The sequence below is a fragment of the Lotus japonicus genome, chromosome 1, assembly GCF_012489685.1.
Source record: "Lotus japonicus ecotype B-129 chromosome 1, LjGifu_v1.2".
NCBI lineage: Eukaryota > Viridiplantae > Streptophyta > Magnoliopsida > Fabales > Fabaceae > Lotus > Lotus japonicus.
In genome coordinates this window covers 79,131,029-79,158,510 of record NC_080041.1, presented here as the reverse complement: position 1 = coordinate 79,158,510, position 27,482 = coordinate 79,131,029, and the positions used below count along the sequence as shown (strand labels likewise).

At 35.8% G+C, this 27,482-nt stretch overlaps 3 protein-coding genes across 3 annotated transcripts; all 3 read left to right on the top strand.

Annotated features, from left to right (window-relative positions):
- Window positions 1-8,667: 8,667 nt before the first annotated feature.
- Window positions 8,668-12,617, top strand: LOC130747469 (uncharacterized). The gene is made up of 3 exons (XM_057600419.1): window positions 8,668-9,547; window positions 9,647-10,864; window positions 10,951-12,617. The coding sequence occupies exons 1-3, from the start codon at window positions 8,668-8,670 to the stop codon at window positions 12,615-12,617; spliced, it is 3,765 nt and encodes a 1,254-aa protein (XP_057456402.1).
- Window positions 12,618-22,145: 9,528 nt separating this feature from the next.
- Window positions 22,146-23,794, top strand: LOC130716749 (uncharacterized). The gene is made up of 2 exons (XM_057566761.1): window positions 22,146-23,240; window positions 23,327-23,794. Exons 1-2 carry the CDS (start codon window positions 22,941-22,943, stop codon window positions 23,570-23,572), a joined length of 546 nt encoding a protein of 181 aa, XP_057422744.1. The 5' UTR covers window positions 22,146-22,940; the 3' UTR covers window positions 23,573-23,794.
- Window positions 23,795-24,343: 549 nt separating this feature from the next.
- LOC130747460 (uncharacterized) lies at window positions 24,344-25,316 on the top strand. The gene is made up of 4 exons (XM_057600406.1): window positions 24,344-24,511; window positions 24,603-24,956; window positions 25,036-25,178; window positions 25,226-25,316. Exons 1-4 carry the CDS (start codon window positions 24,440-24,442, stop codon window positions 25,314-25,316), a joined length of 660 nt encoding a protein of 219 aa, XP_057456389.1. The 5' UTR covers window positions 24,344-24,439.
- The last annotated feature ends 2,166 nt before the right edge of the window (window positions 25,317-27,482 follow it).

Below are 27,482 nucleotides of genomic sequence, written 5' to 3'. Positions count from 1 at the left end.
TTTTGAAATCAAATTTTTGGTGATTACGTAGTTATCTACTAACCCAACAAATCATTGTTTTTATTGTTATATTTTTTTAAATAATATGTTTAGAAATCTTTTAATTTGCTATAGGTAAATAATTTAAACTGGATAAATTTGTTATGAATTACAATTTTTGAATCAAATCATTCCTTTTGCACTTGATTTTCAAATCAAACATTGTGTGAACAATTTTTTAATCAATCACCGAATAAGTATAGGTTGTTACTGTTTTTTTTTTAAACAATAGAAGCAGGAATATATTAATTTGTTATAGACAAGTGTTTTAAACTGAATAATTCTGTTACCAATTACATATTGATATGGTTGTAAAATTATATAATTGATAGACTTTTGGAGTGGAGTTAAAAAATCATAAAATTCTAATGAGCACTAAGCAGATGATTTTTTGGTATTTGAAGACACGTTTACAATACAGTAGAGGAACTCCTTGACTCATGGCAGATACGTGTTCTGAAGCTATGCTCCAAGCAAATTTTGCATCCAATCTAGCATCATTTTAATCCTTATGCAACTGAACGAGATACATCAAAATTCCAGTCGAACATATCTCACGATTAGGTGAAGATGATGATAACTGAGTTGATGGTTTGTTGTTGCTTTTGCATCCATGGCAGAGTGACCATACTGTACAGTGTAGAAAAGTGCAGCTCCTTCAGTCAGTGTTAGTTCCCCAACTAACTTTAGTTCATCCATGATTGAAGTCCTATCTGGTTTAGTTTGCTTAGTTAGATGGCTTAGTCCAACGTGAAACCATCTCCTCAACTAGAAGGGGTTATTGTTTTATTACTTTTAGGGCTGAGTATCAAATCAGTATCACAAGTAGCCCCAATTTAGGGATTTTACAGCAGGTAAATCTCCTCTCTGGATTTGTTGTACTTCCTCCTCTCATTTTTTTTAATCAAAATTCTTATGCTAACCCATAGTACAGTTTTTGAATAAAAAACTAATTTTTCTCTGTTATATATAGTTCAGTGTTGCTTAGCCAAGACACCCTCTATTACTGTTTGGTTTTATTCAGTTGCATAAACTATGCCTCTTCTCCTTGATGCATGTGATAGTGTTAGGGAATTTTGCAGGCAAGATAAGCCATGGAGAATTAAGGCACGTGTGATTAGATTGTGGGAACCTTCTCAAGAACTGAGTTCAATGAACTTTTACTCTATGGAGATGATACTCCAAGATATTAAAGTAAGAGTAATAACAGCCATATAATAAACCTTCATATTTAAAGACAAACTATGTTGTTTATTGTGCTGTTATGTTATTTTCCAGAATATGCTGTTGTTATTAAGTTGTTATTCTGTTTCCTTTTTATGTACACAACTTAAATATGATGCTTATTCTGCTGGTGTGATGTTTAATGTAGGGGGACAAAATGCATGGAGTTGTCTGCAAGAATCATTCACTAAACCAGGTTGTTACAGAGGGTTGTGCATACATAATACATGGATTCAAGGTGATTTGGAATGATGGTACCTATCACTTTATGGGTCAGAAACTGAGGTTGCTATTCAGCAGTTCCACCATGTTTATTCTTACTGAAGACAAGAGAATCTCTCTGGATGGTTTGTCTTTTCTTGACACAAGACAAATCCAACGTGTCAGGAATCCCACTCAACCTTTAATAGGTAAATTACATTTTTTAAGGAAAAATTTGTTGCATTTTAATGGTGCTACCAGATTTAATCTGCATAAGACCTCTAGACACCTGCACTGTTACTCAAAAAACAATAACTTAGCAGTATGCATTATAGTTCAGTTAGTAATGGTGTGTATCTCTGCAGATATTATGGGGATGTTGACTGCTGCTTCAGCTGAGAGGATTTGGATAAGGGATGCTGTTTTGCAGAAAATGATTGCTGTTGATCTACAAGACACAAAGTCAGGAACAAAACCTATAATACCATCTTCAAACTTATTTAAGATTCAGCTTTTTTATGATGAGTATTCTGTTGTACAGGGGTTCTATAAGGGTTGTTATAATAGGTGATCATGCTGAGTTTTTGAGCAACTTCCTTTGCTCTAACTGGACACGAAGGCCTATACTGGCACTCCAACTTGTGAGAGTTAAGATAGAACAAGGTTATTCCATATTTTCTACTTCCACTACTGATCTAACTGTTTTCATTATAAACTGGGTTCTTAATTTGTATCACTAACACTATTCATGTTTTGCAGATAAGTTATATGTGTTTTCAATGGCACCTGTGTCCAGGCTTTTTGTGAATCCAACTTTTGATGGTGCTCTGGATTTGGTTGATAGGTATAAACCTGTAAACATTATACATTTATCTTATTGACATGGTCTAACTATTTATGAAAATTTCAGACTAGAGGCTATGGGTGTAAGGCAAGCTGAACCAGTTGAATATATTTGGCCCAATGAAGATCAGTCTCATATCAGAGATGAGATGCTTAGTCTTTACCCTAGGAAAACAATCACCCAACTCATAGAGACCACTGAGGTTTGGACTAAGATTAGTTTTCTTACATCTATCCTTTTTCTGATACCATGATATCTAACATCTAAATTCACCATGTATAAACAGGATGGAATATTCGTTGTTCACGCTGGAATTGTTGGTTTGATCAGAGATGGTCATTGGTCTTATCCCTCCTGCCGATGCTATGCTGAACTTCTTGGATTAGGTGGTAGATTTGAATGCTTGAAATGTGGCAGAATTGTAGGAAATATGCAAAGAAGGCATGGATTTATTCATAAAATTAATTACTGCAAGTTTATCTATATGATTAAAACAACCATAAGGATATTTACTAATCAATGAGATTACAATCTGTTTAGGTACCGGCTGAAACTTGAGGTCTTTGATGGCTATCCCAGTTCCATATTTGTGCTGCATGACTCTGAGACTAGACATTTTATGAATTTATCATGCGAGGATTTGATTCTGAATATGCAGGTATTCATATAAAATTAGATTATCTCATTCCATCATGAAGTCTAATATATCTGTATGCCAAAGATTTAATGATATCAATTACAGCAATCAATGGAGGACCCATTTGAGGAGGACTACCCAGCTGTACTTGAAGAAAAAATTGTTGGTAGGGAGGTGTTATTCCAAGTCAGAAATGATTGTTCATATCAATTCAATGGGGGTGAATGTTTTGATGTAATGAGAATATGTGAAGATCATCAACTCATTGATGAGTTCCACAACTTGCAGCTGGTTGTTACCCCCAAGAAGGTATTGAAAATTAAATTAACTTTGCAGCTCTTATTCTTAATTCTGCACTACTACTGTATACATTAGACATAAGTAATGAACCTGCACTAATTATTTCTGATTTTTGTACAGTCCATATTCAAACCAAAGTTCTCTGTGATTGATCCAACACCTAAGAACCAAGAGAATGTGATAAATAGTTCAGTAAATTCATCTGCTACTGAGGGCAGGAGAGATTATGCAATTGTAAAACCACCAATCAAGAGGAAGCTGATTCTTGACATGGATGATGGGAATGATGAAGTAACTCATGGATGCAAGGACAGTATGCAGTATCTGAAGAAGCATTCTGTCTCTCATGATGGTGTAGTAGCTGCTAACAATATCAGTGTTCAAGAACATATGTCTGACACGAATTACAGTGCAGATCATTGGGTTTCACAAGTGGTTGAAGAAATGAAAAATTGTACTGATGCTGAAAGGGCTGCTAAGGAACTAGCTCATATAATCAAGGAAAGGAATGCAAAAGAAAAAGGGAAGGGGCTGTTAAATGAGTTAGGAGCTGAAGTTTTTTATGAACATGAGAACCATACACCCAAATATGCTGCTGGAGTTGCATCCAATTCAAGTACAAATTATGCAAAGGTTGGATTGAACAGTGACTCAGTGACTGATGATTTAGCAGCTGGATTTGAATTTATTGAAAAGTCAGAGGCTGAGTCTTCCATTCCAGGGATTGGTGGAAGTAATGCAGCATCACTTGATGTTTTTCAACAACCTGAGAACTTTGATAGTCTGTATAAAACTGCAATTATTGATGAAATTATGAATTTGGGTGTATCCGGACAGAACTCAGTTGACATCTGTTGTGATGATGATGCTATGCTTGGTCTTGATGGATGGATTGAGATCAATGGAATTGGGACTGAAGACCATTTGTTCCAGCCTTAATGAGAGTGGTGCCCTTTGTAGTATTTTATGTCTTCTATTAGGTATGTTGTCTTCCATTAGGGAAGAGTGCTGTTATATCATGTCATCTATTTCAAATTCCAGGAAGCAATCTTTTGAACGTGTGATATTATTTTATCATCTAATTGCATGATATATATCATGCATGGGTGATATGTATGTATCACATGTGTTTGTTGCTGTCCTTCTAAATTGACTATGTAGTATGTAATCTAGGTCTCTCTGTAATTTAGGATGATGTCTTCAAGTAGTGAAGATTGTTGTTAGTTTCTGTTATGTCTTTAAATTTCCACAAAGCAATCTTTTGAGTGTGTGATATTATGTTATCACCTACCTGCAAGCATCACATGTATTGCATGGGTGATATGTATGTATCACATGTGTTTGTTGCTACTGTCCCAATCAACTATGTAACCTCTACTCTTCATGAATATATTGACAGGTCTTTGTTTTCTTAGCTATCCATATTCCTTATTTTTTCTAAGTCTCTTTTCTCTTTATTACATTCCCTGTTAATTTGCTTCCTCCATTGAATGATCTATATGAAGATGGTTAAAAGTGCAGTGCACTTTTATGGTTGTTGTGATCCTACTGTAAAGTTAAAAAGAATATATTTCCCACTTACTCCTTATTTCCCTCTTAATTAGATTAACACTAATTGTGTGAATTGACAAACACCACCAAGTATCATATGACACGAGTTCCATACTACAATGGCAGAATGTAACACTTGAATCACAGTAAAAATATAAAAGGAGTGAATCTTAAGAATAATCTAATATTAAGATTTTCTCCAACTTTGAATTTTTATCAGATTAAAGGGAGGGAAATTGTTATTAATTGAGGACAGTGCTGTAATGTTCCATATTTGAGTCTGATGTTAGATTATTTAAAAATGAAAATTGAGTCATTAGAAGTTCTTTTCCAGACTAAATTGGTTTAGTAGCTCTAGATAATTGAAAACCAACATGGCTGAAAGAAGATTGAAGATACTGACAAAGTTTGAATTCTATTTTTCTTCATATATGTTACTATAAGAATTATACTCATATACTAACAATTGCACAAATGTTGGTTTCTGATTTGTTTCATCATAGCTCAAAACATCCGTTTTTTGCTATCCATATCTAATATTTAAAGATAAATCATATTTAGCATTTGCTCATAAACAACTGTTTTTTGTCCTATATGGATTCTCTCTCATGCTATATGATAGCTTGATAGATGATACACCCAATATAGCTTCCTAATCATAGTATCAGTAGATGTGCAGCAGCTATAGATTTGGAGAAGATATGGTAAGAGGTATGCTTCCACCATCTGAATTGTATATAAGTCTAATACTTTGTACTCATCTTCACCATAACCAAACAATCACCTTCTTAATTTTGTGCGGATTTTTCATGCAATACAACTGATACTACTTTAATCTAGAATCAGTAGGAGTTGCCCACGTCCAGCAAAATGAAACCCACCCTGAATGGTGAGCCTAACCCAAATTATAGATTTTTGTTCTTGAACTGATATATTTCAGTTCTAATTTAATCATCCTTATCTACTTTAAGGAATCATGGTTGCAGTTTTGTTTTCCCCCTTTTACTAAGTAAATTTACACATGCATGGATGAATGATGTTATCAATGATTCACATCACATCCAATCTTCATCAATGTCTATTTGCTTTAAGATATTAATCAACAGAAAAGAAATCAGGCAACTGGTAGGAGTAAGTTGTTGATTTTAGTGAGTCTGAAGCAGAGTTTGTTAGTAACGTTCTTTGTAAATTAAAATATGGAGTGGTGTTTAGAGTAGAAGTAGCTATCTATTTTTCAAGATCTTTGCCTGCTATTTAAAGATCACTGCAAACCTCCTGCAAAATACTTAATTAATGTGTTGTTGGCAATGTCTGTTGTAAAATGCATATCATTCCATATCATCAACGGCCTTATGTTATCAACATGTTCAATCAAGAGATACAATTTATCCTATCTCCATATTCATTCATCAATATCCTCTCATCATATTTTGATTCTGATTTCTTCTGATAAATGGACAATATATCATCATCATTATTGTGAATGTATCATGATTAATGATGTAGTCTAATATAATTTCCTTCTTATGATTAATCACAGATACAATGAACTTACATCTTCATCAGTTGAGCACATCATCCAACCAGATCACAGGTTTTACATCTTCATCTATAATGCCCCCCCAAGATAGAAGTAATCTGAAAATAATCCATGGCAAAACAATCAAATTTTCAGGTCAGGTTAGAAGTAAGGGCAAACGCAAGCAACCAACATCTAATCCCACTCCCCGACGATCGCGCAAAAGAACTGATTTTAGTAAGTTTTAGTATCCTTAATAGCTGCAACATATTAACTATATGTCCAACTTTCCTTTTACTAATTAAATAGTATGGTTATTTATTTTGTAGTGTTACCTTGGCAGCTGCCCGATCAACAATCAAGCTCCAATACTTACTCAGGTATTTCAAATGCTGTAACAATTTGTCCATTATTTGTTTCCTAATTCAGTAGATTTTCTGTTCTTTAGCCAAAGTATGTTAACTACATAATTTTAGATTACATGTTTATTGGGTTTTATGTGAATTGATCTGCAGCATCCACACCATACATTAATTAGAATAGCTAATTAGGTATGACTTTATCCACAAATTCTGCATATCTGCAGCATCCACACCATATCTTAACTCTTCTATTGATAGTTTGTTAATTTTAAACTAGAGATTCTTTTATTTTTTAATCATAGGTATAGCACATGCTCACCTGATAAACCCATAGGATCACACTTTGCCATCTCCCTATCTCAAATCGGTTACCTCCTCATCAATGTGACATCACTTTTCTCCTTTTGTATTCAAAATCACCTCTGATCATTCTCTACAACCTTTAAATACATATGTGAAATAAAGCTCATTCATACCTACACAAAAGTAAGCCTGGATATCATGTTTACTATTGGGAGGTTTACTCTTCACTTTGATGTAGGACATTTGATCTTAGAAGTTCTTCTGCCTATTCCCTTGCTCTAGATTCTTTTCCTTTTCTCTCAATAGTGCAAGGCTAAATCATCACTTATATGTATGTATCATTGGTGTTAGATAACCCCCAGAATCCACTACAAAAGAGCTATTTAACAGCACTCATGCTCAAGGCCAGCTTCACATATACCACCCCTTTTGTTACCCAGGTCAAGATATGGTAATACCAAGCTAGAAATTCATGAATATGTTTCCTTTGCCATAATCTCATTCAGCTGGTGGCTCATCTAGATAACTGTAGTTATTTACAACAATAAATTTTGATGAATCTTCACATGGAGTGGAGAGATACCTCATGCAAATAGAAACGCATCAAAGTTGAAAACTATTATTTAGTGTCCAAATATTTAACCAATGTGATAAATCCACAGAGATACCAAAGACTTAGCAATGTACATAACTCATGAGAACATTGAAATTTGCTTGATGAATGGTTCTGTAACAGATGCCATTGTCTAACTCATCCATACATTTTTGAAAATCAGTTGGCTTGATCAATAACTCATGAGAATATGAACTTAGGAATGACAAATCATTTTTAATCTTTGAAGTAGATATTTCAAAATTAGTTTGCATTATTGCCAGCTTAAATATCCTTTGTGTGTATATACTTGGTAGGGCTGAGAGCTAATCCCGCAACAAACCATTGCAATGAAGGAGTTAATTGTGAAGACTACCATGAAACAAACATAATTTTTGCTGAGTCTGAATTTCTAGGTAATGCTTTTGTCCTTGCATCATGTTTGTGTGTTTTTTAGCAATCAACAAGTTCATTATCTCTAATGTCCTTTGCAACAGAATATATTGACCTTGGCGATATGAGTAACAAATGCAAACACTGTGATGCAATGTTTTGGTCCGGAGAACGGTTAAAAAATGCAAGCAAATCATCGAAGTCTAATTGTTCGCTATGCTGTATTAAAGGAAAAATTAAACTACCCTTAATGAAGGATCCTCCCAAGTTGCTGCGAGACTTATTAGAAGGGATTGATCCGCGCAGTGGGCACTTCCTTGAGCACATACGTACATATAACAGCATGTTTTCTTTCACATCAATTGGTGGCAAGGTTGAAGGACAAATTAATGATGGAAGTGGTCCTCCTCAATTTATAATCAGTGGGCAAAATTATCATCGAATAGGAAGCCTCATTCCTAACGAAGGAGACACACCAAAGTTTGCTCAATTATATATATATATGATACAAAGAACGAGGTTGCCAATAGGATGAATCACTTTAGGTATATTCTTAATCTTTATTAGATACTCTTTAACCATGTAGTGTTTTTTTGTCATATCTCATTATTTTTTATATAAATATATTTATATATATGTGTATATGTAATTAGTGAACTCACACGAAGATCACCTACTGACCCGACTTTAGTTGCGGAGTTGATGGTGATGATTGATCAGGAGAATGTGCTCGCTAAGAACTTTAGAAGAGTTCGTGACCATATAGAAGCAGGATCAACACCTAATATTGCATTGAGATTGTTTAGAGATCATTCAAATGAGAATCGAATGTATGATTTGCCAACAAATGACAAGATTGCAGCCCTTATTGTCGGTGATTTTGATAGCTCTGATTGTGGGCGTGATATTATATTACGCACCAATAGTGGTAGTATGCAAAGAATATACGAGACACATGTGTCATTTCTCCCCTTGCAGTATCCGTTGATATTCACAAATGGCAGAGGTGGATATTCGAGAAAGTTCAAACTTAATAAGAACAGCACCAAATCCAAACAATGGAAACGGAAGAAGGTTTCATTACGTGAATGGGTTGCGTTTAGATTGCAAGAGAGGGATCACGAGTGCAAGAGCATTCTTCGGTCTAGGAGACTATTTCAACAATTTATTGTTGATTGCTATTCTATGGTTGAGTCTTCTAGATTGTTTTATTTACGAAGAAACCAAAACAAGATTCGTAAAGATTTTTTATCAGGCGTTGAAGAAGCAGTTGATCGTGGTGACACTGATGCAGCTACCCTTGGAGCAAGGATTGTATTGCCATCATCATTTACTGGTGGTAGACGTTACATGTTTGACAATTGCCAAGGAGCAATGGCAATATGTAGGACATTTGGATATCCTGACCTTTTTTTAACTATCACTTGCAATCCAAAATGGCCAGAGATTCAGCGACATACTAGCAAGTATGGTTTACAAGCTTATGATCGTCCAGACGTTGCATGTAGGATATTTCACATGAAGCTAAATTCCCTAATGACAGATTTTAAGAAAGGAGATTTCTTTGGCAAAGCTATAGCAGGTAATTATCTTGATGACACATATATGCATATGTAGTTACCGCTCATAGGCAGTTACTCATTTTACATTTGCTAACTAATATTATTTTTATTTATCTTAGGTATGTACACTATTGAATTCCAAAAGAGAGGCCTACCGCATGCACATATTTTGTTGTGGCTGCATCCGTTAGACAAATTGAATACAATTGAAAAGATTGATTCAGTAATATGTGATGAACTTCCAGATCCAGTAAAATATCCGAAACTGTTTGAACTTGTGTCAAGCATGATGGTTCATGGACCATGTGGGTTGAGCAATAAGAGCTCCCCTTGCATGAAAAATGGCAAGTGTTCCAAATTTTTCCCAAAAAAATTTGTTGATGTTACCTCCTTTGATAATGATGGTTTCCCTATATATAAAAGGAGAAGAACCGGGGTCACAACTAATAGGAGAGGTGTTGAATTGGACAATAGGTTTGTCGTACCTTACAATGCGAAGTTACTTATGAAATACCGCGCGCACATCAATATTGAATATTGCAACAAATCCAATTGCATAAAGTACCTCTTCAAGTACATAAACAAAGGAGTCGATAGAGTTACTGTGTCAATGTCATCTGGAGTACCAGCTGCTAATGGACTAGAACAAGTTGACGAAATTCAACAATACTATGATTGTAGATATCTCTCACCGTGTGAATCAATTTGGAGATTATTTAAGTATGACATCCACCACAAATGGCCACCTGTGAAGAAACTCAGATTCCACCTACCACGGAAACAAACAGTTATTTTCAAAGATCATGAAGCTATCGAGGATTTGTTTAAAAGAAATGTCAAGAAGAAAACAATGTTTTTAGCGTGGATGGAATCAAACGTGAAATATGAGAATGGAAGAGGATTAAAGTATATTGAGTACCCTTCAGAATTTATATATGATCGTGCTAAGCGGGAATGGAGACCTAGAAAGAGAGGGTACTCAATTGGAAGAATGAACTTCGTCCCCCCCGGTACTGGAGAATTATACTACATGAGACTATTATTAAATGTTCAAAGAGGTTGTACCAGCTTTGAAGATATAAGATCTGTCAATAACATAATATTTGACACATTCAAAGGAGCGTGTGCTGCGTTAGGTCTCTTAACAGATGATCGCGAATGCGTTGATGGCATACTTGAGACAGCTCAACTCGGATCTGGCCCATACTTGAGAGGTTTATTTGTAAGGCTCTTTTTGTCCAACACAATGACGGATCCTCTAAATGTGTTTGAGAAATCATGGAAGCTTCTTGCGGATGGCATTATATACGAAAGAAGAAATTTTTTGAACACCCCAGGTTATTCTTTAAATTATATTTTTATCTGTACGTATTTGATATTGTTTATGCACTATGTTAACCTATTAATGTTATGTATTTCACAGATTTAACAATAAGTGAGGAAGAACTTAAAAAGTTATGTTTAGTTGAGATTGAGAAACTTCTCTTGATTAATGGTCGATCGCTGAAAGATTTCAATGGCATGCCGCATGTAGATTCAGAATTGCTATTTCAATATGGCAATATATTGATGTACAATGAACTTAACTACGACACAGTTGAGATGAGACGACTACATTCAGAATGTATTCAGAAGTTGAATGAAGGACAATTGAAAGCATATGAAGAGGTTATATCATCTGTTGATGGTAGCAATGGAGGATTCTTCTTTATATACGGTTATGGTGGAACAGGCAAAACATTTCTTTGGAAAACCATAACTTATAAACTTCGTGCTGAGAAGAAGATTGTACTAAACGTTGCATCCAGTGGCATTGCAGCACTCCTATTACCTGGTGGTCGTACAACTCATTCTCTTTTTTCAATCCCACTGAACTTGGACGAGGACTCATGTTGCGGCGTAATGCTTGGTACTGCTAAGGCGGAGTTGTTGCAATCTGCTAGCCTTATTATATGGGATGAAGCTCCGATGGTTAGTAAATATGCATTTGAAGCACTAGATAGGACCATGAGGGATCTAATGAAGTCTGATGTAAATGGTAATGGTGACAAACCATTTGGTGGTAAAGTTGTTGTTCTTGGAGGAGATTTTAGGCAAATTCTTCCAGTGATTCCTAAAGCGAGCAGAGCTGATGTAGTTATGGCAACGATTAATTCATCCCGTTTGTGGGGATCTTGCAAGGTTTTGACACTTAATCAGAATATGAGATTGCTCAGCAATTCAACAGATCCTAAAATTGAAGAGCTTAGACAATTTGCTAAATGGGTACTTGATATTGGTGATGGAAATTTAGGAGATCATGTAGATGGTGAGGCGAACATAACAATACCGGAAAAATTCTTGATCCATCAATCTACCGATCCTATTGCTGATGTTGTCCAGTCTATCTATCCTAATCTAAGTGAGAATCCATCGTCAGCTGAATATTATAAGGACAAGGCAATACTAGCTCCTACGTTAGATGCTGTAGACTCTGTCAATAAACACATGCTTTTTCATTATCCTGGAGCTGAAAGGATCTATCTAAGTTGTGACACAATATGGAAGGTTGATGATTCTATTGGAATAGAGGCTGATTGGTTGACTACTGAGTTTTTGAATGGTATTCGATGCTCTGGAATGCCTGATCACAGATTAGTTCTTAAAAAAGAAGCTCCTGTTATGCTCATCCGAAACTTAGACATATCATCCGGTCTGTGCAATGGAACAAGATTGATAATAAAAGATCTCGGTGACAACATTGTTGGTGCTATTGTAATCACAGGTACACATATTGGTCATAAAGTTTATATTCCCATAATGAGTCTAATGCCATCCGATGAATCAATGCCAGTGAAGTTTCAGCGGAGGCAATTTCCATTCATCGTATCATTTGCTATGACAATAAACAAGAGCCAAGGTCAAACGCTTTCACATGTTGGTATTTACCTACCTAAACATGTTTTCTCACATGGGCAGTTGTATGTTGCTATATCTAGAGTGACATCAATGGATGGGTTGAAGATTTTGATATGTAGTGAAGACCATGCTGCACGGAATCTAACAAAAAATATTGTGTACAAAGAGATATTTCAGAAAATATATGTATAATAGAACTACTTATCATTATGTTTGTAAGTTTGTTATTAGACGTTACATTATAATTTGTTGCTTTTGTTTACTAAACTATTGCATCTTGGATTTAAAATCTTTTTAGTGAAACATCATAGCCAAAAAATATTGTCTTCCTTTTAGACATCTCGGTCCCCCTATTCAGTTTTTACGTGTAAAAAAAATGTTAGTGTTCAATTGTTTATTTGTTTAAGAAAAGAGATAGTTATTTCCTTCATCTTTGTATTTTTTTTGTCAAACCCTTAGTCTTAGTCACACCCCACATTTTTACAAAAGCTTTTTTTGATTGATTGAAATTTGGTTTGAGATTTTAACTTATTGGGCTAGGCCCATCCTCTTATCAATTAAACATTTTTATTTGACCAAAAAAACCAGATTAGGTCTATGAATCAAACCTAATTACGATGTTTCCCTTCTAAAACACAATCAGCTTCTCATCTTCACATCTCTCACGCCGTTCGCGACCACGCCGTTGCTCCATTCTGCCCAGGTCGCGAGCAAGCCCTTTCCCTGTTCCGATTCAGACCACCACTCACGCTAAGAAGATGCACTAGAGATTCCATCTCGAGGTTGAGAAGCAGTAAAGCTATTCTGTATGAAATCAGTAGATTGTAAGACAACTACCCTAAATTTCCAGAAATCAAATTGTAAGTTAGTTTCTTGAACCCTAATTACATTAGTTTTAGCGTTTTTGGCTAATTTATTGTTTTTAAAATGCTTCATGTTCAGTGTGGCCATGGGTATTGTGAATTCTCAAGTGGGGTGTGTGTAATTTCTCTCATGTTGTGATATTTGGGTGCTTCATGTTCAGTGTGCTCAAGGGTATTGTGAATTGTCAAGTGGGGGGTGTGTAATTTCTGTCAAATTGCGATTTTTTGCTGCTTCATGTTCAGTGTGCTCAAGGGTGTTGTGAATTCTCAAGTGGGTTGTGCGTAATTTCTCTTAAGTTGCCATATGTTGATGCCTCATGTTCAGTGCGCAAGGGGTTTGTGAATTTTCAAGTGTAACTTCTAAGTATGATGAGAATCTATTTTTAGAGAATCCTTATAAGTGTGCTAGAACCCGTATCTCATGTACTATACTTTACTGGTTTTGTCTGTTGGTTTTATCTCATAGATTCTTCTATTAATAATAGCTATCCTTTGTTCTCAAAAATAAAAGATTAAGGTTATTGTTTCGTCCTTGACTGACCCAAGCAGCTCACTTATGACTTACCTCATGCATTTTCTTTTATTTTCTTGTAGCTGTCTAACACAATTGCTGAAAGTGTCTGTTATTTTTGGTATTTTCAATCGCTCCCATTCCAAGTAATTTTACTTTCATGTTTCACTCTGGTATTGGGGTATTCTTTTGCTCTTTTGTCTGTGCTGATTTTGCAAACCATCAATTCTCTAAGATAATTGAAACTTACATGACAGATAAGACAGAATTGGCATATTCTGGAGCTCAAATCTGAACGAAAAGCAAGCATGAAAAGTTTGCTAAGAACTTAAAAATTGAGTAAAGGTTGTGCAATAAACAAACTCAGTATAACAGTATATTTTGGCAAGCTTGCGAACTCATATAAAAGGGTTATACACACCAGCAAACTGCACTCTAACTATTTGCTTTTGATCATTGTTTTGAACTATTCATTAATATATTGGTTCTCTTCATTATTAATCAAATTCCATTAGTTTACTATTCAATTCATGATTTCTCATCATCTAATTTTTTCACTTTTGATGCATATTTAGACCTGTTCTTATACCCCTTTTATCACTAACATGTATATTGTCATTCTATTTATCATATATAGGTGACACATATCAAAGGGAGAGAAGGTGCAACAAAGAAAGCTGTTTGATATTCTAAGAATGGAACCCACTGCACTTTCAAGTCTACCTACTGGAGATAATTCCTTCCTGCTGATACATTACACTGACAATGTGAGTCCTCAGCTATTTATTTTGTATTATACTGCATCTCATTTATTCAAAGTAGAACCTGCAATTCTCATCACTTTGTTGTAGTTTGTTGGAAGAGATCACATATTTTCTTCTTATCTACTAACTAAAAAATTGGAACTGTGTTTGTTCTTACTAGAAGTTGCGGCTGTATACAGCTTTAAAGTTGTATTAAATTTAGGGGTGGTTATATTTCACTGAATCATATTGAAATGTTGAAAGTTTAGTTTCACCCCAAATATAGCAAAATTATGTAGTTCTTAGTTTGATAGTGGATCGTTCTTCTTTTCAAATGTTCTTGTGATTTTTTTACCTATGATTGAAAAAGATGCATTATCCCTATGTTTAAGTTTAACTGTTTATTGATATGCAACCCCTCCCCCATCTTTAGACATTATGTACTCCTCAATGAGTTTTAACTGGTTCGTAAAATGTGAAGGTGTGAAAAACGACTAGAAGGGGGGGTTGAATAGCGTTTTCAATATAAAAACTTTCCCCTTAAGATTTAAAGTAAATCTTTTCGGTTTCTCTAAGATAGATGGTGCAGCGGATAAAGATAGAGAGAAGAGAAAAGCACACAAGTATTTTATCCTGGTTCACTTGATAAATCCCTCAAGCTAATCCAGTCCACCCGTTAAGGTGATTTCTTCCTTCTTAGAATGAAGGCAATCCACTAATCAGATAATTGTTACAACTGCACTTGAAACCTACAAGTGACTAACAATACACTGACTTAGCTCACACTAAGATTCACTCTCTTAGTCTTCTCTAGGATCCGATCAACCTTGATCTCCTAAAGGAATCACCACTAAGATTCACTCTCTTAGTCTTCTTAAGGATACTGACCTACCCGGTCCCTTAAGGAAAATCAAACAACTGTTTGAGGTTGGTGTTTACAAAGGTTTGCTTCTAAATAAGCTGAGTGTAAACTAAATAAGAATAGATGATGAAAGTAGATGCTTGAATCTTTTCTTGTATTGCAGCTCTTTGTTTTCTCTCACTCTTGGTCTTTCTTCTTTTCTTCAGCCTTTTATAGTCCAAGGTGCAAAGGATATTTCTGTCGAGAGAATATGACCGTTGGAGGGCATTTCTGGAACTTCCAGAACCTGCTGTGGCTGAACCTTGATAGGTAGGCTTTTCAGAATAGTACACTGCTCTTGTACTTCTCGATAGAGACATTTGCCTTTAACCATTGACTTCTGATCAGAGTTATGCTTCGTGTTGGAACTTGTGAAGCTTGGTGATCAGAGTCAGAGGGATGCTTGGATCCTCTGACCTTCGTAACTTCTGCTTCTGGACCTTCAGAGCTTCTGAACCTTCAGAGCCTCTGGTCCCTCAGAGCTTCTGGTCTTCAGATCTTCTGATCCTCAGATCTTCTGATCCTCTGATCTTCTGATCCTCTGATCCTCAGATCCTCTGATCTTCAGATCCTCTGATCTTCAGATCCTCTGATCCTCAGATCCTCTGATCTTCAGATCCTCTGATCTTCTGATCCTCTGATCTTCTGATCTTCTGATCTTCTGATCTTCAGAACTTCTGACGAATATATCTTCTGGTGTCAGAATCAGAACCTGTTTGTCAAAACACTCAAGACAAACATTAGAGTATCATAGTTGTTCATCCACAAATAAATACTTGTTATCATCAAAACATAGAGTTGTACCACATGACCAAATCTTGATCTTACAATCTCCCCCTTTTTGATGATGACAAAACCATGTATTTTGATGAACAACTCTAAACAAATAAACTGAATACACTCAGAGTATAAGGTATCAGAGTTAAAACTTATCCTGATGTGTATAGTTTATCTTGCTCCTTCTGAATCCAAGACTCGTGCTTGATTCTGAGCTAAGCTCCCCCTGAATCTAGTACTTAATATCAACGTTAGTAATATCTAGATTCTGAGCTAAATAATATAGGAGTTGTCAAGATACTATAAGTTCTCCCCCTTTTTGTCATAAGCAAAAAGAATGAAGGTGGAAAAAAAAAAAAAGTAAGAGCAAAAGACGAAATACTCCCCCTCAGAAGTAATACCAAGGGATACTTGGCTGCTGATTAGTATATCTTCTTATGAGAGCAGAAGTGTCAAAGTCCAGAGGTTCTGGTGACATCTCCATTCTGGAAAAAAAATTCCATCTTCAGATGCTTCAGAATGAGAAGCTATGAACCTACTCTTCTTCTGATGACGCAAGTCAGAAGTTGTAGTAGCATCTTCTGATGTCGTTGCTTCTGGTTTGACAAGTTCTGAGTCTTTGTTTCTATCTGAAACGATCATGCTCATCTCTACAAGCTTTTTCAGCTAGCTTTGACTTGACCAAATCTTACTCTACCGATGCCTCCAAGATTAACTTCACCTTCAGGTTCAAGTTTTGGATCTTGGGACATATGTCTTTCTCCCGTTATGTGTTGCTTGCATCCACTGTCCAAGTTCCATGGTTGGAGTTTCGATGGACCTATTGAAGATATCTGCAACATATATAATCTTATCCCTAGGTACCCACTTTCTGGGTCCTTTCTTGTTAGTTAGCCCAGAAGTTCTGACAACTTTGGGTCTTTCAACAGGATAATATACAGGAATTTTTGCATGATATTTAGACATGGAGATAGATCCCTTTATAAGAGGAGGTTTAGCAGCTTCAGCAGGTACAGGGTCAGGCAATATGGTACCAGAGGGAACAAAGCATTCATACAAAGATTTAGCTTTAGGCACAGAGGGCTCATTTCTAATTGGTTTAGAATACCCAATGCCACGCATTCCATTTCTGCTCACGCCATAGATCAATGAAGCCATCAAGCTTCTATCTACGCTTTTAGCCAGGAATCTTTGAAAAGATTTTTCATACTTAGATTCATGCTTACTATCAGAGGCATCGCAGGCAATAACTTCTTCTAACTTAGCAATTTGATTCTTAAGCACAGAGTTAGAATTAACTAAAGCATGGTTATCATTTTTCAAATCAGATATGATTTTCTCATGTTCAGAAGAAGTTTCAGAGGCAGCAGAGAAATTCTTTTTCAACCTTTTATGCTTAGTCAAGAGAGAGTTATATTTATCCATAATTTCAGACAAAGCATCTTTAAGTTCAGAAGTTGAGAAAGAATCAAATACCTCATTTTCATCGTCAGAGTCTGGATCTCCTTCTGATTCTGAGTCAGAGTCAACAGCATCCTTTGACTTTGCTCCTTTGTCTTTGACAATAGCCGTGAGTCCTTGAACTTCACCATCAGAGTCAACATCCTCTGACTCTGATTCATCAAAAGTCACCTTCAGACTTTTCTTTGGTTTGAAATGCTTCTTTAACTTTTTGTCCTTTGATGAGCCTTTGTATTTGCTCTGCCTGTGCTTCCAGATGCAGTTGAATTTTCTGGATATCAGAGTCAGCTCATCTTCATCAGAATCTTCTGATGCTTCTTCAGATTCTTCTGCTTCAGCTTGGAGAGCTTTTGACTTCTCAGATTTAGCCTTCTCAGAGCGCTTCAGCTCATGGCATTTCAGTATGCTGATGAGTTCTTCTAAACTCATATGCTCAACATCTCTTGTAAGCTCTATTGAAGTCACTAAAGGCATCCAGCTTTCAGGAAGACTTCTGATGACCCTTATGACATGATCTTTTGTAGTGTAGCTTTTGTTGAGAGGTCTTATTCCAACTACGAGCAACTGAAATCTGGAAAACATATCCTCAATGGATTCGTCAGGTTCCATTTGGAAGGATTCATACTGCTTGATCAGAGACAACGCCTTTGTCTCTTTCACCTTTTTGTTTCCTTCATGTGTCATCTTTAAGGAATCAAATATGCCCTTGGCGGAATCACGATCAGTAATTTTCTCATATTCTTCATATGAAATGGCACTTTGTAGAATAGCTCTTGATCGGTGATGATCTCTGAACTCCTTCTTTTGATCTTCACTCATCTTCTCCCTTGGGATTTTTACACCATGTTCATCAACAGGAGGGGTGTAGCCATAAACAACAAAATCCCAAAGATCAGGATCAAAGCCAAGAAAGAAGCTTTTGATTCTATCTTTCCAAAAATCAAATCTCTGACCATCAAGGATAGGTGGTCTTGCACTGTATTGATATTTGCTTGTAGTAGTGGTGGAATCCATGAGTTTTTCACACTGGCCCGGATCTATTGAACACTGTTAAGTGTGGTAATCAGAACTTGCGCTCTGATACCAATTGAAGGTGTGAAAAACGACTAGAAGGGGGGGTTGAATAGCGTTTTCAATATAAAAACTTTCCCCTTAAGATTTAAAGTAAATCTTTTCGGTTTCTCTAAGATAGATGGTGCAGCGGATAAAGATAGAGAGAAGAGAAAAGCACACAAGTATTTTATCCTGGTTCACTTGATAAATCCCTCAAGCTAATCCAGTCCACCCGTTAAGGTGATTTCTTCCTTCTTAGAATGAAGGCAATCCACTAATCAGATAATTGTTACAACTGCACTTGAAACCTACAAGTGACTAACAATACACTGACTTAGCTCACACTAAGATTCACTCTCTTAGTCTTCTCTAGGATCCGATCAACCTTGATCTCCTAAAGGAATCACCACTAAGATTCACTCTCTTAGTCTTCTTAAGGATACTGACCTACCCGGTCCCTTAAGGAAAATCAAACAACTGTTTGAGGTTGGTGTTTACAAAGGTTTGCTTCTAAATAAGCTGAGTGTAAACTAAATAAGAATAGATGATGAAAGTAGATGCTTGAATCTTTTCTTGTATTGCAGCTCTTTGTTTTCTCTCACTCTTGGTCTTTCTTCTTTTCTTCAGCCTTTTATAGTCCAAGGTGCAAAGGATATTTCTGTCGAGAGAATATGACCGTTGGAGGGCATTTCTGGAACTTCCAGAACCTGCTGTGGCTGAACCTTGATAGGTAGGCTTTTCAGAATAGTACACTGCTCTTGTACTTCTCGATAGAGACATTTGCCTTTAACCATTGACTTCTGATCAGAGTTATGCTTCGTGTTGGAACTTGTGAAGCTTGGTGATCAGAGTCAGAGGGATGCTTGGATCCTCTGACCTTCGTAACTTCTGCTTCTGGACCTTCAGAGCTTCTGAACCTTCAGAGCCTCTGGTCCCTCAGAGCTTCTGGTCTTCAGATCTTCTGATCCTCAGATCTTCTGATCCTCTGATCTTCTGATCCTCTGATCCTCAGATCCTCTGATCTTCAGATCCTCTGATCTTCAGATCCTCTGATCCTCAGATCCTCTGATCTTCAGATCCTCTGATCTTCTGATCCTCTGATCTTCTGATCTTCTGATCTTCTGATCTTCAGAACTTCTGACGAATATATCTTCTGGTGTCAGAATCAGAACCTGTTTGTCAAAACACTCAAGACAAACATTAGAGTATCATAGTTGTTCATCCACAAATAAATACTTGTTATCATCAAAACATAGAGTTGTACCACATGACCAAATCTTGATCTTACCAGCAAACTGCACTCTAACTATTTGCTTTTGATCATTGTTTTGAACTATTCATTAATATATTGGTTCTCTTCATTATTAATCAAATTCCATTAGTTTACTATTCAATTCATGATTTCTCATCATCTAATTTTTTCACTTTTGATGCATATTTAGACCTGTTCTTATACCCCTTTTATCACTAACATGTATATTGTCATTCTATTTATCATATATAGGTGACACATATCAAAGGGAGAGAAGGTGCAACAAAGAAAGCTGTTTGATATTCTAAGAATGGAACCCACTGCACTTTCAAGTCTACCTACTGGAGATAATTCCTTCCTGCTGATACATTACACTGACAATGTGAGTCCTCAGCTATTTATTTTGTAGGCTTAATTCCATATTTAGTCCCTAATCTATCATGATTGTGTGATTTAACTCCCTCATGTTTAAAACGAGCGATTTTAGTCCCTCATGTCTCAATTTGTGAAAATTGGATTCCTCCGTTAAGTTGACATCCAATTTTTAACAGAAGTGAGTGATGTGTCATTCATTAAATGACGTGGATGCCAAATTGTGCCATGTATGTGCCACATAATTATTTATTTTACTTTTACTTTAAAAATAATTGACAATCCCTTATATCTTCATCGTTCTCAATCTCTGTCTCCCTCCCACATCCATAGCCAAGCTTTTCTCCCACCCCACACCGCCGCCGCACCATCAACCACCTTCACCTCCAACAACCAAATCTCTAACGATTTGTAACAACCACCATCGCACACACCGATCTCTAACAACCACAGATAAGTCTCTCTTCCACTACGTTCTCCTCACTCTCTACCTCATAGCCCCATCAACCTTCATCTCTCTCAGATTCCTCCATGCCTCTAATGGCAAACACCACAGGACAGGCTGGAGTCCCACCCTTTCTCCACCGCTGGCATGGTTTCTTTGCTCACCCTCTTCCTTTTCCCTCATGGCCAACACCCCTCCAACCCCAAATCCATGGTTTCCATCACCCCTTTCCTCCCCCACTACCGCAAGTGCATCTGCCTCTACCCACTTCACATCCTCAATGCCCCTCCAAGAAAAACCGCATGCGGTTACTATTCTTTTGTGGAACGAGAAACAATGTTTGGTCTGATTGGAAGTCAAAATGAGGAAATTGATGTGCGCTGCAGTTATATGTGTCTTGCGCGGATAATGTTTGATGAAAATCCTGAACGGGATTTAGTCTCTTGGATTTTGTTGAATTGTGGGTATGGTCAGTGTAAGGGGTTTAGGGAGGTTAGGGTGTTTTTGAAACAATGTGGCTAGGTGGAAAATAAGCAATACAACTCTGCAATGCAAGTGTTCAACTTCATGATTGGGAAGAGGTTTTCCTTGCTTAATTTGATAGCTAGCTGATTGAAGCTGGCAAAGTAATGAGATTTGTTTTAGAAAAGTGATTTTCTTATGTTAGAAAATTTATCTTTCAGGCTTGGCTTTATGGTGTTTAAGCTTGGTTTTGTGGGTGAGAATCATGAGGTAGCCTTTATGACGAGACATGTCACAGAATAGGGAGAAAAGGGGACGAGGCATGAGGCATTGGGGTCGGAATCGAGATGAAATGGGGAGTGAAAGGGGACTTGGATTTGGTTGCCGACAGTGAGGGTGGCTGGTGGTGTGACGGTGGTGGAAGGGAATCATAAATAATAAATAATATTTGAAGTAAAAGAAAAATAAATAATTATGTGGGGCATACATGGCACAATTACGCATCCATGTCATTTAATGAGTGACACATCACTCACTTCTGTTAAAAATTGGATGTGAACTTAACGGAGGGATCCAATTTTCACAAATTGAGACATGAGGGACCAAAATCGCTGATTTTAAACATGAGGGAGTTAAATCACACAATCATGATAGATTAGGGACTAAATGTACAATTAAGCCTATTTTGTATTATACTGCATCTCATTTATTCAAAGTAGAACCTGCAATTCTCATCACTTTGTTGTAGTTTGTTGGAAGAGATCACATATTTTCTTCTTATCTACTAACTAAAAAATTGGAACTGTGTTTGTTCTTACTAGAAGTTGCGGCTGTATACAGCTTTAAAGTTGTATTAAATTTAGGGGTGGTTATATTTCACTGAATCATATTGAAATGTTGAAAGTTTAGTTTCACCCCAAATATAGCAAAATTATGTAGTTCTTAGTTTGATAGTGGATCGTTCTTCTTTTCAAATGTTCTTGTGATTTTTTTACCTATGATTGAAAAAGATGCATTATCCCTATGTTTAAGTTTAACTGTTTATTGATATGCAACCCCTCCCCCATCTTTAGACATTATGTACTCCTCAATGAGTTTTAACTGGTTCGTAAAATGCACTTAATTAGCTGAGGATATTTATTTGGCCAAAGAAGGATTTTAAGACTGGGAGTTGTGAAAGTAGTTAATTTACAATTGGCAATAGTTTCACTTTCAGTTCATGTTATCTGTGTTTATGACATTACCTAATAGAATGTTGCTGGTTCTGACATTATCATGGATCAAAAAATTGATCAGTGTTTATGTGTAAATAAAATTGTATATTTGACTTATAATTCAGGGTTTATGTTAGATTTGCTTTTGAAAGAAAGCTCAAAGCTGAAATATTGAGAATCTGCTATGTTCATGTTTATGTTCAGCTTTCCCATCACTTTTTTCACATTTTTAGTGACAAGTTTATATTGTACTTAGCTTTATCTTTATCATGTATTGTCTCTTAGTTTACAAATAATGTTGCAATTCATCTTTGATGTTGTATATTAAGCAATTTTATGATACATATATAGTTACTGATCATTCCATGTTTTTTCTGTAGGAATCTGTCGTTGTTCCTAAGTGGTTCGTGAGAAAATTCCCTGATGTTGGACAGTTGCAGAATGTCCTTCTCTCGGATCCAATGGACAACACGTTTGCAATTAAGGTCAGATCAGAAGCCAGTAAATTGCTTTTTGCGGAAGGTTTCGAAGATATCTGCCAAGCACACAACATTGCTGATATTGTTCGTGTCCATTATACGTATACTGGGACTGGCCATTTCAATATTAGGATATTTTATGACGAGGTCACGGAGGTTAATTATCAAGTGCTAGAGGATCCTGTTGATGATGATGATGAGGATTTTGCAGATCATGATGATGGGTATTTTGCGTGGTTGAATGTGCTCACCAAACCGATGGTCACTGACGGTCAAGTGTTGGTAGTGTATTTGTATCTCAGTCTATTTCACATACTTTATATGGATAGATTTGTGCCATTATTGATATCCCTATTTATTTTTTATAGAGCATCCCTGCAAAATATGTGAATACCAAGCTCAAACACCATCCATCATCACTGAATATCATATTACCTGATGAGTCCGTGGAGCGATGGGTTCTGAAATGGGCCACAGAGAGGCCATGGCAATGTGTGTTCGGGGTTGGTTGGTATGATTTTGCTACGAACCAACGTCTCCGTGCTCGTGACCAGTTAGTATTCTATAAGATGCCTCAAGCCGACACCTACAAGGTTGTCATTATCCGCCACTAATTTGGGAGCTGCTGAAGTTTGGTCTTTGGATTTGGGAAGGAACTTTGGATTTTGTAATGGGTTTATCTTTGAATTGGTGGTGTTATCTCTAGACTTTATGTGTCTATTAGTATTAGTAATTATATTGGCTGCATTAGTAGTTAAATTTGCTATGTATGGAGTGTTTAATTATATGTTTGTGTTGTTAATTTTGCTGAACTTGAGTTGATAAGTTGTCATGTATGGATGGTGTTGGATGTCTGTTTCATCTTCAATGATTTCCTTTAAACTTGGTTCATGGTAGTAGTCATTGAGAATATTAGTCTATTTTGTTTCTGTGGTGAATTATAGATGTACCCAACTTATTGTAATTCATGTCAAAGTTCCCCACACACACACACACACTTGAATTATTGAATGGGTTGTAAAAGCTGAGGTAGAATGACTAGGGATTTACTGAATATTTTGTCTGTAGTAAAACACATGATAGCTAATTGTACTATATGATATTTTGTTATGAAAAGAGATATCCATTGATTATTAATGCTACACGAGAATATTATAGCTTCAACTAAACCTTACCAAGCAAGTAAATTTATATATTTTGTCATAAAAGGTAGATATTTTTTGCAAGTATAGCCATGTGACCAAAAGGTGACAAGACACTATGTTCTTATTCTACTATTGTCCCTCACCTAACTTAGATTCCAACAACTTAAAGTTAACATTTAAAACATTCAAATACTCTATCCACATATAATTGCATTGTACCATCACTTAGCAATGGTACTTTATTTTAGTCTCATTGTTCCCTATATATATGACTGGTTTAATTTGATTCATGCACCCACACAATCAAACTATTGAATCACCTCTCCCATTTCCACCATGCAACCAACACACTTTGCCTCCCTTCCCACTCATGCAAGATCTTTCCACACGCTACTTCATGCAAATCGTGTATGTTTTTTTTATATGAATAAGTTGTATTCTTTTCATTATTTAGTAACCCGATTATAAATTTAATTGGTTAATGGTTTTCTTTTGTTAGAATTCCATGGATTTACCCAGGCAGTTTATAGATTCACATTCACACGTGCTTGAAAATGAGATGGTTGTTTTGTTTGACCCTGTTGGGAACATTTTCCATTGCTTGGTTACAAGATGTGGAACAGGAGTTCAGTTTGAGGAAGTATTTCAGAGAATTTGCCACAAACATAACTTGGAAGGAACATCTATAATTCATCTCTGTCATATTCATGATAATCATTATGACATACGAATATTTGGTGATGGTGAGATGGAAATAAATTATGTTGGCCCTAATAATGCAGAGCCTTTTGGGCGTGACCCCATATGGACAATAGATCTAACCCCTGAACTTTGTAGAGGTGATAAAAGATTGGTATGTTATTCATTATTATATCTCAATCCCATAATTATTTATCTTTTAGTATTGTTAATTTTAATTTTTCCCTTAACAGCCTATCCCAACTCGAATACTAGAAGATCATTTGTCTCACCATCCTACATTCATTAACATGGCGTTGCCAAATGGTTATGTTACTGAGTGGTTTTTGAATTGGGACGAAACGAGCTACCCCAAATGCATGATAGGCATTGGATGGTATGCTTTTGTGTTTACAGGCCAAAGTTTTAATACATGTATTGCAGGGCAAGTAGGTTCAGTTTCACCGATCAATTGAAATTTTTCAAGTTGCAAGCGCCTGATACTTTTAAAGTTGTAATTGTTCGAAACAATTGAGTGCTTTGTGGCTCAATGGTTTCAATTGAATACATTGATTTTATGTTTCTTAGCGTATTATACCTGTTGATGTTTCCTGTTTGTGTTCTTAGTTTTGATATTGTGAAAAAATAATTATGTGAATAAATGAGTAGTTGGGATCTCATAAATTGTAATAAAATAATGAATTATTGTTGGTTTAAATTAATCGCATTTGTTTCAACGAAAATAATGATTTAGCGCCCGTGCATCGCACGGGTATAATCACTAGTTTGACTACAGAACGTATAGTGACTAAATATTTTATCGATTCATAAAATCACCACCTTTAAATATATGATCATAATTATGTGCTAAAAAAAAGAATAACATCAGAAAAAATAAAATAATTAAGAACAACAAAACAAGAGGTTTGTCAGTACATGTCCATGTTACAGAGATAAAAGATATAGCCCAGTCCAGTAAGGTGGGCGTGAGAATGGGTCTGTGAGATTGACTATTTTATAAATTCAATTATTCAACCAAAAGAAAAGTATAGAGAGCAAAATCAACATCAAAACCCACATGCATATCACAATTTCTGCTTAATTTGAGCAATTAACACTAAAGATGAACTCACCTTTCATTCGAATTCTGCTATGTGAAGAGATCCCCTTCTTCCTTTCTCCTCTTCTCCCCTGCGTTATGCCTCTTTCTTCTTCTCTTTCTTCCTTCCTTCGTTGGTTTCCAGAAGAAAAGAAACTGACCAGATAATTTAACAGTTATATTAACAATTAAATTTGTTCCTTGGAAAAAAGAAACTGACCAGATAATTGCATAACTGTGAGTTTCAAAAAAAATTGCATAACTGCCGAGAGTTTTTTTTCAGATAATTAATCGTTGGATTCTCATTAACTGTTCAGTTTCCAAAACCTCTTTCTTTAGGTCCGTTTGAGTTCAAAATAAAAGGCCAGTTTGGTTTAAGAAAATATTTTCTATTCTGTTGCTTTAGGTATTTGACTAATTCTTACCCCTCGAGTCCTTGAATAAAGTCAAACCAATACACTTGCACTCGTGAATCCGATTTACCTTGGCTAAGATGAATTGCAGTTGTCAACTTGTCATGTTATAACATCTAGAACTTGCTAGGGGGCTTGTGCTCCAATATGCTGGGGATGCATTGATGAACATATTTAAATTGTTCATGCTAAAACTTATAGAACTTGCATGTATCCTGCTTACTCCACAATAGCTTAAGTGTTTCACATCTGCAATAATTTTTGTAATGGTTCTTCCTTCTAATTGAGTCATTTGGTAATGATAAAATTATTGTAATGTTAACTAGTTCTTCATTCGTTTATTTCTCTGGTTTCATAGTTATGAATCGTGATTCGAATATTCAGACTAAAGTGAAAAAGAGAGAATACCACAAAATATTAGGCGTCAATGTTGAAGATGGAAAAATGAGGATAAAGAATTCTTATCATGATAAGGTAAAAAAATAAACCCTTCAATTCTGGTTTCTGAAAGAAAATTGGCAATTACAGTAATATACAGTTTATATAATGTTTTTGAAGTCATACACTTTTGTTCGTGGTGGAATATGTTTTTTATCATGCTATTAACTCTCTTTTTTCCTGACTGAATCGTTTATTTTTTTTGTAACGCTGCTGTCATATGTCCTCCAACTCATATTATTGATGTACTTTCTTTATAACCTACTTTGATAGAAACCAAAACACCCTAATTTTCGAGGGACAGAGAACATATTTAACTTTTAATTACATTAAAGTTACAATATTATAAAAAAAAACTCTTATGGGACGGGGTTTGCACTACATAAGACATTAAGAGAGTGTCAAATACAATGAACATTTGAAACTCATCTAATTTATACTATAACATATAAACATTTGAAAATTAAAATAAAATAATAACAGTTGAGGTCGTAATAAATTATATCACTTATATCACTCCATAAAAATCAAATATCCAATAATTTTAATTAACAGTTGAGTTCGTAATAAATTATCCGTGCATCGCACGGACAAACAGGTACTATACTAGTACTTCTTGATCTTCCACTACTGTAGCTAAATAACAGCCAATTACGTTCCGACACGTGTCCTGCTTTGACCAAATTTTTGTTTTTTGTTTTTTACCCGGCCTCTACAAAACAACGTCGTTTACACTTCGCAATGTTCATCA

Coding starts and splice junctions, on each gene's coding strand:
- LOC130747469 (XM_057600419.1), top strand. CDS start 8,668: ATGGTGATGATTGATCAGGAGAATGTGCTCGCTAAGAACTTTAGAAGA. Junction 9,548..9,646: donor CTTTGGCAAAGCTATAGCAG/GTAATTATCTTG, acceptor TATTTATCTTAG/GTATGTACACTATTGAATTC. Junction 10,865..10,950: donor AAATTTTTTGAACACCCCAG/GTTATTCTTTAA, acceptor TGTATTTCACAG/ATTTAACAATAAGTGAGGAA.
- LOC130716749 (XM_057566761.1), top strand. CDS start 22,941: ATGGACAACACGTTTGCAATTAAGGTCAGATCAGAAGCCAGTAAATTG. Junction 23,241..23,326: donor TCACTGACGGTCAAGTGTTG/GTAGTGTATTTG, acceptor TATTTTTTATAG/AGCATCCCTGCAAAATATGT.
- LOC130747460 (XM_057600406.1), top strand. CDS start 24,440: ATGCAACCAACACACTTTGCCTCCCTTCCCACTCATGCAAGATCTTTC. Junction 24,512..24,602: donor CGCTACTTCATGCAAATCGT/GTATGTTTTTTT, acceptor TTCTTTTGTTAG/AATTCCATGGATTTACCCAG. Junction 25,179..25,225: donor TGCATGATAGGCATTGGATG/GTATGCTTTTGT, acceptor CATGTATTGCAG/GGCAAGTAGGTTCAGTTTCA.